Source organism: Phyllostomus hastatus, unplaced genomic scaffold (genome assembly GCF_019186645.2).
Source record: "Phyllostomus hastatus isolate PE091 unplaced genomic scaffold, TTU_PhHast_1.1 phas_contig_65, whole genome shotgun sequence".
NCBI lineage: Eukaryota > Metazoa > Chordata > Mammalia > Chiroptera > Phyllostomidae > Phyllostomus > Phyllostomus hastatus.
This window is the reverse complement of record NW_025333932.1, coordinates 1,899,853-1,914,167: the sequence shown is the minus strand read 5'-3', so window position 1 is coordinate 1,914,167 and position 14,315 is coordinate 1,899,853. Positions and strand designations below refer to the sequence as shown.

The 14,315-nt window shown below is 38.9% G+C and overlaps 1 protein-coding gene across 3 annotated transcripts in view; it reads left to right on the top strand.

Annotated features, from left to right (window-relative positions):
* The window catches only part of SPIDR (scaffold protein involved in DNA repair), a 388,722-nt gene that overhangs the window by 326,340 nt on the left and 48,067 nt on the right, over positions 1–14,315 (top strand). For all 3 annotated transcript variants that reach the window (XM_045849422.1, XM_045849423.1, XM_045849421.1), the window contains exon 11: positions 545–685. In XM_045849422.1, coding sequence (XP_045705378.1) covers positions 545–685 — 141 coding nt within the window. The remainder of the gene's footprint in view (positions 1–544; positions 686–14,315) is intronic.

Below are 14,315 nucleotides of genomic sequence, written 5' to 3'. Positions count from 1 at the left end.
ATAACCACAGCCCTATGAACTTCAAAATTGGGGAGCATCTCATCATGTCACTGGATATCTACCAGGCCTTTGTTTTACTGCCAGCTGGAACACTGGTTTTTATTCTGTTGGGATATGTATGTCTGTAAATATGCACCTTCTCAGAGAAAACTCTTTATTCTTTTCAGCATAATGTTACATTGAAGCTTTTCTCAGTGTTGAGTGTCCAAGCAAAACATAGTAGCTGTTATGGAAGACAGGGGAAGCAGATGCTCTTTCTGGAAAACACTAATATATTTGATTTGAAAGGATGACCTTCTTTGTGTGCTTTTAAACTTCATTTGGCTTTAGTTTTATGGCAAAAGAGAATTGTCTCCTATATTTTGCAGATAGTGATCAAACACCCACCTGTACAAATCTAAAAAAGTGCATGTGGAATTCAGCTTCATTTATCTTGGTTCATCCATTTAGGAAGATAACTACAACGGATTTCTAGTGAAATCTTGATTTCTGTATTGAATTAAAAACTGTCTCCTAAAAGAAAAATGTGAATGCTTTTTTGTAGAGTCTGCCTTCTCGTGCAAGATGCCTATGGAATGTTCAGTGAAGTGCACTTGGAGGGTACCATCTTTAAGGACAGACAGTTGGAAGGGAAGTCCTGCAGCCTAGCGGGAATGAAAGTTCTACAGAAGGCCACCAGAGGAAGGTGAGGACAAATTCTAATAGCATCCTATTTGCTGTAGTCTGGTTCTTTCTTTCTTTCCTTTTTTTTAAGATTTTATTTATTTTTAGAGAGAGGGGAAGGGAGAAAGAGGAGAGAAACACACATCAACATGTGAGAGAAGCATTGAGCGGTTGACTTTCTCACACACACCAACTGGGGACCAGGCCCACAACCCTACAATCCAAGCACATGCCCTGACCAGGAATCAAACCAGCAGCCCTTCACTTTGCAGGAAATGCCCAGTCAGCTGAGCCACACTAGTCAGTTTGCTGGTGCTTTAATTAGTCATTTATCTCTGATTTTATTGTTAAAGACAATAAAATAGGATCTTGGAGTTTGCCCATAAAACAAGGCCAGGATTTAGTGGAGCCCATAAAGCACTTCTGGAGGTGGTGGGGAATGATAATTGACAACAAAAACACTTATGCAGGTTTAGCAATTCATAATTTTATTAAAATTAAGAAGATTTTATAATGTTATATGTATATTTTAATTCCAAGATTTATTTTCTGTATGTTTGCCTAGCTTTAATAATAAGGCAGCTTTATGTGAGTTTACATAAATGAAATTTTGTGAAGAGACATCTTAAAAGCTAAACTCTCATCACTTCTCGGCCTTTTGGCTAAGATCAAGTGTTAAAAACTAACCTCTTAAGTTGTTGCAAATTTTTGTTTCCATAGTTTAAAGCTTTATTCTCTGTCAACTTTCATGGCAGCTCACCCTAAAATGCTGTTTTGGATAGGCAGAGGTGGAACGGCACAGAAAGGTGGCCCACACTATGGCTTTGCCGTCTCTAGTAATCATCTTACTCCTGTCACATAGAGCATTAGTGTAAACCATGAATTAGGGATTTTCTCAATCTTTTTGTAATCTCTCTTTCCTCAAATAATGTATTATTATAACTTGATGTAAATGTTTTGTTTAATTATAGTAACATCTGAGCTTATAACAGTATCTGTGGGAGACAGATACTGTTATACTTTGATTTTTGATCAAAGTATACTTTGTTACTTTACAAAGTATACAAGTATACTTTGTAAGTATATATATAGTGTATACTTGTGTACACAAGTATATACAAAGTATACTTTGATACTTTGATTTTGAAGCAGTTATTAATAGCATCTGTCAGTGGCTTCTATGATGACCATTCTGACTATCCTAAATTGTGAGCATTTGCTGAGCTTTTCTCCTGACTGACCTCTACACACAGTCAGCTTTCCCACGGGCCTCTCATCTGTCTTTCCTACGTCTTCATAGATGGGTGATGGCCCTGCCCATGAGCTTGTTTTTTGAAAGATGTATATTTCATAGACGGATCCCCTATAAACCCTGGGGAGATACAAGACTATTTTATTGATCCATGTGGATTTCTTTGTAATAAATGCTTTCTTTTGCTTATAAAGGGGTAACTTTTATAATATAATCACCTTACAGATTGGGGCAGGAGGGTGGTACCCAGATATTTGGAAAGCATACTAGACATGTGGAAAGCTTCATTGGGTCATATGAACCATATCCTTATTAAGGCTGAACCTCATTTTAGTCCTCACAATCTTAAGCATCTGAAGAGACTAAGTGTAGTTATAGTAGAAGATATCACTGCCTTGGCATTGACCTGACAACATTAACCCCATCAGGTCCATCTAGGAAGTTGTCTTCCTTGACATGAACGATACACATGAGCCTCTCACCTGAGCACATCAGGTCAGGACACCAGTAGGCTCCCCATGGCAGGACAGCCTTGCGATGGGGTGACAGTATTGCTCCAGCTGTCAGGTTTCCTGGTGTGCTACAGGCCAAAGGGAGACTGCTCTGCTTCAGGAGATACACTTCTTGCTGGAAGCTATGGGATATAACTTCTTTTAGAAATACTACAGCCACAACTGGAATCCAGGCATCTTAGGCTCTGTAAATTTCATGTTATTTTTGTGTTATTATGTGTACCTAATAATATTTAATCTAGTTTTTGTCAGTAACACTGAAAGTTTTACTCCTATCTACAGTATTACCATAGGAAATGTTTTTTCCACGGGAAATGCACTGAGTAGTTCAAATTCATTTACAAACAAACTTGGAAGCCACTCCTTTTCTAAGTTAGTAACTAAATATCTGGTCATTTTTGTTAGCGCTGGATTTCTTTATCTTATATATTTGATATTATTTTGGCATGTAGTCATCCAAATAAATATTTAGTTGTCTTTTTGTTCTTTTGGAGGCTTTATTTTTCAAAGCAAATTATTAAATAGTTTTGGAATGCTGGGTGTTATCATTTCATATTAGTGATGTCATCCATTGTCAGTCAGTCATCCATCGGTGGCCCAGTAAACACAAATTGTCCTTTTTTTTTCCAAATTACTGTGTTTCTTAGAAACTCATAAACTTTAACAAAATATACTTTTCATAAACCTTAATAAAATACACTTCCAAAAAATCAAGCTAAAGTGATTAATTACAATTATACAATCCCAATGTCTAATACTGAAAATAACTTTTTTGCCAGTTGGAGGAGGATAGTTGTATGTTTAGGCTAAATCATGGAGTCTTTCAAATCTTGGCTACCAGCTTTCATCTGGTCCACAGTTATAGTGACAGAAAATCACTACTCCCAACGATGGTTTTGAAGTGGGCTGGTGACCTCAGAGCTGGTCAGTCAGACCAGCCTGCTGTTGGACTGCTCTACATGGAGCACAGCTCTGTCTACAGCTTCCTCATTTGGGAAGGCTCACAGAAAAACAGCCATCATATCTTTTGTGTTTCTCTGACATATTGTTGGAGTTGAATATTTATACTGACTGGTTAAAGTAAGAAGAGTAAAAAAAAAAAGGTGGCCTAGATTTCAAGGAAAAAACTACTATTTTCAAAACAACCCTTTAGCATGCTTGCTCAGCAGGATATGGAGCTCTGCCTGTGCTTTCCTTGCTCCAAAGCTCTCCCTGCTATTGACTCGGCGACACTCCTAAGGCGTTTCCCAACCTTTGTCTTCTCAAGTGGCCTGTGCAGCAGTTTAGTAGGTCAGACAAGCTGAAAAGTAACAGTCCATTGGTGTCATTCTATGTATGAACTTTATCTTTTTATTGCTAGTTATTATGTTCTTTTATTTTTATATGATAAGGCAATACTAGGTGAGGGGGAGAAATTTCCTGAAATATGTTAACCCTATACTACAGAAAGTACAGCTAGCAAAATTTTTTGGTGAGGGCATTCAAAATCCTGCTAGTATTTATGTCTAAAATTGTTAAAACAAAACTACTAACCTCTGTCTAAAATATTATTAATTTATAAGTATTATGTTATTTAGATCTCTTGAATGGCCCTTTAAGAGTAATGTGTTGGAGGGAACTTTATTACAGAGCTTAATCAGTAGTGACTATAAACAGAGGGCTCTACCCAAATGTTGAGAATGACAAGGAGCAGTAGGTGCCATCTATGGCTTTGAATTGCATCCCTTAGAACAGAAAACCAGACAGCCACAAGTAGCGAAGCAGTTGATGAGATCTTAACTTGCTGATCTCAGAAGGTTTCATGAAAGGAGTGAGAACAAAGGCTTTAAACATCTTGATCTGGCAGAAGGAAAAGCTCTCTTCAAATTGGTAAAATGCTACCTGTGAAGACGTAAGAGTAGGATTTGGAAAGATGTGCGCAAAAGAGAAAGAAAAAGGCAATTCACTTGTTTATTCTGTGAATATTCAGTGTTCCTGTGTGCTGTGCCCATGACTTGTTGCTGCAGCATTGAGCTTTGTATGGGGTTTCAGGGATTTATCCTAGACCAGAATATACTGAGGTATAAAGTTAGCTGGATAGAACTGAAAAGCCTTAAACCTTATAATTAGAGATTGTGGATTGATCCAAGAAAAAATTAGCGTCACTAAGACCCTAAGAGAGAAAAGAAGTAATAAAAATGAAAATGAGCCCTGGCCGGATGGTTCAGTTGGTTAGAGCGTTATCCCCATGTCACAGGTGTGCACAGGTGTGCACAGGTAACCAGGTTCTTAGTGATCGAGAACAAAGAATTGAACCGAACACACAAAGTTTATAGCATAAAGAAAGAGGGGAGGTTTATTAAGTGATAGTACACACCACAGGACACGGGAGTGAGCCAGCTCTGAGCAGAGGAAAAAAAAGGGGCACGTGGGCTGGGGGATTCTATTCTTATAGAGGCAGAAGCCCCCTGCTAGTCTTTGGCGGGCTTTTCCTGCGCAGGTACAAGGAGTTGGATTTCAAAGCTACTGCGCATGCGTGGTTTCCCATGACTTTCTTGATTGGCTACTGGAGAAGGGAGTCCCACAATGTTATTTCATTATAATGATATTATAATGAATCAGGGGGTAGCGCGCAGGCGCATTCTATGATTCAGAGTTGTCCCAGAAAACAGGAACAACCCGTCTTAGGGGGTCTTTGTCATGTATAGGTGTTTTCTACCTCAGCCCTGCAGGGCCTCGGGAGCTTCCTTCCTGACTACCTCCTGCCTCACCCATACACCAAAAGTCCATTCATTGGTTTGATTCCCAATCAGGGCGTATATCTAGGTTGCAGATTTGATCCCCAGTTGGGTCATGTATGGAAGGCAGCCTACCAGTGTCTATCTCTCTCTCTCTCTGCTTCCCTTCCTCTCTCTCTCTAAAATCAATAAAAGCATATCCTCGGGTAAGGATTTAAAAAATTAATGAAAATGAAGTCAAGATTATCTTACTGTTGTAGCTGTAATAGATTTAACATAAAGGGAGAGATTGGGGCAGGGTTACAGGTATGGAAATTTCTGCAGCAGGTGAGGGAAGAACCCAGGACCAGTTAGTTACCAGTTGATTTTGAATTTCTGATCCCTGTAGACAGCTCCAGTGGGAACTGTGGCAGATGCCAAAAATATAAAATAGACCACTTCCTCCAAGAGCTCACATAGACCTCACCAGCAGGAGAAGACCCAGAAAGGCACCAGTGGACAAGTACTTAGTACAAAGAGCTGTGGACTGGTAACAGCCACCTTTGAGGGAGGCTCCAATGGTGGGTTAAGATTTAGGAATCCTAGAGAGAATGGGAAAGTCCTGGGGCAATATACTAGAATGAGGAAAGGAAGGACAGCCTCCATTGTCTAAACCTTCTTTTGCCTCTCTTGAAAAGTATGACCACAAGGAGAGCACTGCTGCCTGGTCAGCTTTGATGACATCAAGGCGTTGCACATTTGGGAGAGGGTGCATTTTAGAGACTGATCCAGTAAATGGTTATTATTTAAGTATCAGTTTTTGTTTCAGGGTAACAAACAAAATACTGATAAATTTTTTACTAGAAGCTAAGCTTAGTAAGCATGCTAGAAAACTAACCCAAAGGTTAGGAAAATAAAGTCCCTTAAATGTCCTCATCTTAATCCCTGAGTGCTATACTTGTGGTCCTTGGTCCCACTACTCCAGCAGGTTCCATTTCCTGGGCCTACAACCCTTTGCTTTTCTCCTGGGTCTTATTTAAGCCCCACCTTTCCCTCACAGGCCGTCTCTGGTGCTCTTGCATTCAGGTTCCTGGCACTGCCTCCTCTGTCTCCTGTAGCAGTTTCTGCTGGATGGCTCCCATCCTTTCTCCACCAGGGCACCCAGTGTCATAGTGCTGGTCACACACTGGTGCCTATGCCCGGGGCTGTGTGGGGATTCCCACCAGAGAGGAATATTTTAATGCAAATAAGAGTGATACCACAAGCTTAAGTTTGAATGTGTCTAATTTGTTTTGTAACTATTCAAACATGAATAATTGTACAAGGAGCTTTGGGGTGGCTCCCCCTCACTGGCCTATGCCATTTGTCCAGCTGCCCAACTCTGAGTCACACCAATTTACTGACACACAGACCTTGTTTCAATCATTGTGGCAACCCTTTACATGGTGCAGATAATCAGTAAATGTTGACATTGGTGAGGATGCCTAGTGGCCAGTATTTCAGCCTGGCCTGCTGATAATTAGGCTCTTAAGGACAGGAGCTATTTCTTGCTCACCATCACATTTCTTGTATGTAGATTCTGCTCACACCCCCATCTTACAGAGGAGGACCTGAAACAGAGATGAGGTGTTTGGGCCAGGGTCACACAGCTGGCAGGGGTCAAGCTCTGGCATGACTCTGGGCAGTGGGTATCAGGGTGTTCAGTCTCCTGTGGAGATTCTCACCTTCCCTCCAGCTGGGTGTGGCCCCGAGTGCACAGAAGTGCATAGAAGAGAATCATTAGGAAGAGTTCAACACAAGTCAATTGGACTGGATTAGGGTTATCATTTCAGATGCTCCTGTAACAGGAAATATATAGTGATGAGAGCTCTCCTTGGGTAAGAAACTTCAGTAGTAATTTCCTTCCTTTGATTTTTCTTTTTACAAACAAGCTACCCTTTCAAAGAGCCACATACTTCCCTTAGGGTTTAAGGTACAGAATCTCTTTGCTAATTGCTGTGGTTGGAAACCCCCTTTTGAAATTAACATTCTTAAGAATTCCTTTATGACTTTGAATAATGAAAATGGTCCTGGCGGGTTCAACCAGGAGAATACCATGTCACTGAAAGAGAATGTACTAAATCTTAAAAGTAAAGATGTGCAAAGAAACAAAAGGACGCTCCCCTTAAAGGAGCACCATGCTATTAATTCAAGTCTTTAATCAGTTTAGTAAGTACATTTTGTGTTTCCCCTGTAGGTTTTATTGTTTTCTTTCTACCAGTGCTTCTTAATATTAGTATTTTAAATTCCAATTAAATCTTTCTGCTGTCTCTTAACAGCAGATGGTTTGGTCTCTAACAATTGTAGAGGGGAATATAAATAAAAGTAAAACAGTACATGAAGTATAAATTGAACAACTCTTTTCAAGATTGTGTTATCCTCTCTTCTGATAATTAATATTTGAACATCAACTTTTCTTGGTTGTTAATACTGGATTGGCCAGAGAGTTCATTATGTTTTTAAGTAAAAATAAAGACACATTTTCATTTCCACCAATAACTTTATTGAACAATGTATTCACCATTTTGTTCCACTACGTTCTGCCATCTTTCAGGCAACTTCATAATTCCATTTTCCCAAAATGTTTTATCTTTTTGAACAGAGAACTGTTCCAAGTGTATTTTGAAGACTTCCAGAGAATTAAAATTTTTTCCATTAAGAGAATTTTTAAAGACTGAAAATAAATTGAAATACAAAGGTGCCATGTCTGGTGAATACAGCAGATGAATCAGAAGTCCCCAACCAAGCTGTAACAGTTTTCTCCTGGTCATCAGAGAAACATGTGGTCTTGTATTACCCTGATGGAAGATTATGCATGTTCTATTGAGTAATTCCGAATGCTTTTCATCAAGTACTGCATTCAATTGGTCTAACTGGGAGCAGTACTTGTTGGAATGAATCATTTGGTTTTCTGGAAGGAGCTCATAATAGAGGACTCCCTTCCAATCCCACAATATATATAGAACATCACCTTTGGATGAAGACTGGCCTTTGGTGTGGTTGGTAGTGGTTCATTTTGCTTGGCCCACAATTTCTTCCATTCCACAGTATTGTAAAGTATCCACTTTTCATTGCCCTTCAAAATTTTGTTTTAAAAACCAAACATTTTCATTACAGTTAAATAGAGAATTGCATGCAGAAATATGGTCAAGGTTTTTTTCACTAAACTTATGTGGAACCCAAACATCAAAGCAATTAACATAACCAAGCTGGTGCAAATGATTTTTAACACTTGAGTTGGATATTTTGAATGTGTCAGCCATCTCCTGCGTGGTATAATGGTGATTGTTCCCAATTAATAAGTTGATTTGATCTCTATCAACTTCAGCAGGTCTACCTGACCTTGAGCATCGTCCAGCGAGAAATCTCCAGCACAAAACTTTGCAAACCATTTTTGACACATGCGATCAGTCACAGCACCTTCTGATACATTGCACAAATCTTTGTGTGTATGTGTGTGTGTGTTTCAGTTGTGTTTTTACCTTTCTTGAAATTATAAAGCATGATAGCCAAAAATGTTGCTTCTTTTCTTCTATCTTCAACATTAAAATACTTGTACAAAAATTCACCAATCTTCATGTTTTTTTAAATGTACATTGATATGACAGCTGTCACAATACAGTCTCACAAAATTGTTTCCAATGAAGTTAAAGACAACTAAGTGCTCCTAGAGCCATCTTATGGAAAAACCTAACAAACTTTTTGGCCAAACCAATATTATGTATGTTGGTTTTGTGTTTTGATATATTTTCCTCTCGACATTACTTTTTACAGGATATTTTTGTGTATCTATACTGCCCATTCCCCCTTATTTTGTCCCTATGGTGTTCTCTAGTTTGAGGATAACCAAGTGGATACTGCTGATAGTGGAAAGTCTTAACTTCAAATCAGGAGACCTAGATTGTACTACTTGCTGTACTACTGGTACCTGTAGATCCTGCCCCTGATTTATCTGAAAATTAAAGGACTACACTAAATAACCTCTTAAAGAGCCCCTTTAGGTTTGAGGTTATTCCTTTCCCTTTCACAATTAGGATAGTAGCCTTTTATTTTTAGCTTTGTACACATAGAATACTTTTTCAATTTGAACATCTTTTTCTTAAAGGAAATATTGTTTACCATCTGTCTGCTAGGTTTATAACATGTGTCTTTGAGTAAGCATAATAAACATTGTCAATGTAAGAAACATCCAAATCTGTAGAGAACTTTAGTAAGAGTTTATTTGAGCCAAATTGACTGCATATGCCAGGGAGCAAGATCCCATGTGCTCTGGAGACTAACAGCTTTGCAGCTTCTTTTATGCATTTTGCATTAAGGAAGAAACATAAAGAGACTACATGGAGGTGGAAGAAGGCAAGTCGGGATTGAATTATAGGATAGTTAGCAAGATTATGTGCTTTCTTGTGGGTGGTTATGGCTTATTTCAAAGGTGTGTTAACTTACATGCGCAGAAACAATGGAGATGGCATACTTAAGACAAGGAAAAGCATTTTACTAAAAAGTTATAGGCCTGGGATGGGACTACCCACCATGACCAGCCCAGTTAGAAATTTATGATCAGAGCACTCTGTGAGGTCACCTTCCATATAACCCCTTATTTTTCTGTCCACAACATAATTGAAGCATCTCCTTGCAACTTCTTGTAATAAAGTAATGGATCCTAATCATCTAGATTGTGACTTTATTTTTTTAACAGAGCATTTTAGAAGGTAAGCTCTACAAAAATTTCTTTGGAATAATTATATTTTAGGAAGATGAAGTCTATTTTCATAATTATTGTTTGCTTCATCACTTTGTATTTCTGAGTGTTTTTGTTACTGTGAACTGACCATTATTTTATCAATGATTCTAATCAAAGATTAAGAGAGATCACAACTTCTATTTTTCTTTTACAGGAAAAGTATTTTTTGAAATTTTAGGTCTTAGTCCCAAGTCAGGCAAATCATGATTGTAATGTATGATCTAAGACTATTTATTCACTTCCTCACATATTTGGTTGATCAGCTTCAAATCTGCTTACTAATAAATGAGATTAACTGCAACACCATGCTGGGTATACATGTTGTATGTTATCCTCAGATTAACCTGTCAAAGCAAATATTATTTTATTCATTTAACAGATGAATAAGTAAATATTCATCAATATTAAATACTTTATTCTAAACCCACTTTTAAATGGCTATAGCAAATTTTACTTCTATTATGCCATCCCAAAGCAGGGTTGCGAGGCTCAGGATGGGTGGTTCATGCCCAATGCTTGATTAAGAAATAAACCCTTCCCATCTGTTACTCTGTGTGACTGGGGCAGGGTGGGGCTGGGGGCAAGGCATGAGAACTTCCCTGCTGCCTGCTGCTGCTCCAATATGGCATACCCGCAGCAATGCCAGTTTGAGAACTGTATGCTAACTTTACTTCCTGCCCAGGTAGTGTGTGGAAAAGATCCTGTGCTATTGTCTTTCCATCTGCCCACATTTAATGTTCATCTGTAATTTTAACTACCTGAATTCTGCATATGTGTGAAATTGTTTAATAATGCTTATTAAATGGATTTTTGTATCTTGCATTCTATATCATATCAACATATTATTATAAAAAGAGACACGTGAACTTTGTAGCTAAGTTTGACAGATTGAAAGACAAATATTATTGTTTTTTAGTAGAGGATAGTATTTACCGTATAAATGAATAGAGAGATGTATTAAAGAAAAAGAATGTTTATCTATCAAGAAATATGGGATGATAGATTTTGTGTGGAATTGTGAGTGTTCCTGCCTCTACACTGTTGAAATAATAAGTACCACGTGGAACATGAGAAAAGACCAAGAACTGTTTGCAAAGTTCCAGAGATCAACATGTTGCAGGAGTTCCTTATTTCCCATGCAACTGAGTGTATGCATAATTTCCTGCTCAGGCAGAACAGAAATGTGCAAAGAACTTGTATTATACAATGTTGGGCTAGTTAATATTTTTACATCTCAAATCTTGAGAAAGAGTTGAGATTAGGGAGGACATTTTTAAATATAACTAGCAACTACCATATATCCTGTAAAATGTGAAGCATTCCAGAGGTACAAATTTATCCTACATATTTATATAAATTTAGACACTGCTTTAAAGTGTCTAAAAGAATAGACATTAAGGAATGGTACAATAGGCTTTATTTCAGATGTGTGTTTAATTTCCTTTTTTTTCAGTTTCTCCAACTATCTACAATTTGAAAAGATTTTTCATGAAATTCAGTGAACTAGCCTTGGGAAATGTTTAGTAATGTCCCACAACTATAAGTTATTTGTGGGATACTCTTAGCAGAAGATGGCTTCTGGGATCAGAATGACTGATATAATGCCTATTCTGTCTACATGACCTTGGGAAAAGCATGTATCTGCACAGGTGGTTAGATGGCTGCTTGGGATTTACGTACAGGTGCTGAGTTGTGAACCCAGCAAGTGGTACATTTTAGTGAATATAATCATCCCAGCAGTATTAATGAAAACCTGTTTTACAGTATATATTCTATTGTTTTTGCAGTATTTTGTATCACCACAATAGAAGATTTAAATATGAAATCATTTCTCAAAATTTAGCCATCAGAACAGCTTGTTCTGAAAACTGTCCACATCTTTATACCGATGTCTATGCAAACTCAGATGAAAGTGATGTAGTTTTCTTAGTGTTCTAAACCATGTTCTCCTTAGCTTCCATAATGCTGAGCATCAGCACACAGTCTCTCCGAAGGGCTTTTGGCCTGCACAGAGCCATAGACTCACTCCCATGGGAATACAGAGGGGATTTCAGGCAGCAGCATGAAAGGCTCACCCTGGGCATGGAGGGCACACACATAGGGGGAACATGGTCCTAATGCCCCACATCCTGCCTGTCCTGAATGAGGAAAAGGAAGAGCAGGCATTCCAAAATAAAGGTTTTGAGGATTGTCTAGCTTTTCCCTGGCCTCTCTTTGCACCTTTCTCCCAGCCCTCCCACTGCTCATTGGGTCCTGTGTGAGCTTCCCAATAAAGATGACACCATTACTGTTTGATTGCAGAAGTCCCTAGCTTTTTGTTTCCTGGAAGCTCTGAGGTGCATTTGGGTGAGAGCTGCTAGGAAAGAGAAGAAAGCTAATGTTTGTAGCAAAATCATTAAGCAGAGCTGAGTGTGGCGGATCCTGGCGGGCAGGATCCATGTATGTTGTAGCTGTTAGAGAACAAATACACACAGACAACAGAAGTCCTGTGGAGAAAAAGGGATGGCATGGCCACTCTGAGAGAGAGTGGGTGAGAGGGCCAGCGAGAGCCAGTCCCTGCCTGGACAGGCTTTTATTCCTTGTTTGGGTACATTACATGGAGGGTGGTCCTCATTTACTATGTACAGGTTCACTGCAGGGGATAGAGAGCAGAGGAGAGAATGTTGCTAATTACTTCAAAGAGAAGGATGCTGCAGACCAAGGGGACAAGTGGTTGAACTGGTCACACTCCATACTTGGGAGGTTTAGCTTAGATTTTAGGAAGTTGCAGTAAGCCCTTGCTGCCTCAGTTCAGGGTGAGTTTTAGCAAAAGCAAGTCTCATAGTAGTCTAGGTACAGTGCAGGCCTGATTCCCCACGGGAAAACCTCTCCATGGGCATGGTCCTGCGTGCCAGATGCACCCCACTGGTTTTCCATGTGGAGCTACACTTCCACTCCATGCGAAGCGATTCTCTACAGTTGAGGATATATTTCAGATCAGGGCTAGATGTCTCCTTGCTGGACACCACTGTCTTAAGTTAATTATATTTATTTAATAACAACTTCATTGAGATGTAATCTATATCCCATAAAATTTATAATTTACAATTCACTGTAAAAAATTATATAATTCATTGGTTTTCATATTCACAAAATTGTGTAACCATGACCATCTAATTCCAGAACATTTTTATGACCCCATAAAGAAACCCTATGCCCGTTAGCCCTTAAAAACACTAATCTGCTTTCTGCCTCATGGATTTACGTACACTAAACATTTCATGTAAATGGAAACATGCAATCTGTGGCCTTTTGTGCTTGGCTGCTCTCACTCAACATCATGTTTTCAGGATTCATCTATATTGTGGCCTATGTCAGTACTTCATTCCTGTTTACATCTGCCTGATGCTCCACTGTACCAGGTTTATTTATCCATTCATTAGTTGATAGACATTTGGGTTGTTTCTACTTTCTGGTTATCATGAGTAATATTGCTGTGAATAGTCATGTACAATTTTTGCATGAACCATAAGTTTTCAGTTTTCTTGGGTAGGATTGCTAGATCAATCCAGAAGTTGGGATTGCTGCCAAACTTTTCCAAAGTCACTGCCCCAATGATACATTTTAATCATTGGTTATGTAGTCTTGTTAGGGTCTCAAGGTTTCAATGCCTTCTGTCAATTTGTTAGTGGTCTTCTGGGACATTTAGTAATGTCTGCTCTAGTAAACCAAACCTTTGAGGGAAATTCATTTCAGCATTAAAATACATGTTTAATTTATTTAAGGTTGTCTTTACTGTGTATGAGGATGACATAAACTGATATTAAGTGACATAAACTACCTTCTGGAAGACATTCTATTTTTCTTAAATTATGTCTAAACTCTATTTCTAACTAGCAAAGAGCCTGATACTACATTAATTAAATGAATGAGTGAGATTAGGTGAAAGAAAATTTGTTGGAAGTGATAGATTTCTTAAAAGAAAAATAAAGGCTTATGAAAAATTTTCAAATGAAAACACTGAGGGACAACTTGCTACGTAGGAGATGCTAGGGTAGTGTATGACCTCACTGCACAGTACTGGAAAGTGAGACTGGGAGAGGTGTTGGGTGGCCCTGTTAGCACAGACCCACACACCTTCCCTCTTTTATCCAAGGGTTAAGCACCTCTTTAGTGCCAGACCCTCATCTGAGTGTGAAGGAGTCCATGGAAAACAGCCACAGAGCCTGCTCTCAAGAGGCTGCCATTCTTCCAAGGATACAAGCAACAGTAACCACACAATCCCATTTCAAATGGCAGGCCCCAGGAAGAGAGGATGAGGTAGGGTTTCTAGGTAGGCAGGAGCAACTTCAGACTGACAGGAAAGACCCTGTGGTCCTGCAGGGATGCAGTCCCACATGTGCACAGCTTGTGCTTCAGAGTGGATTCCAACA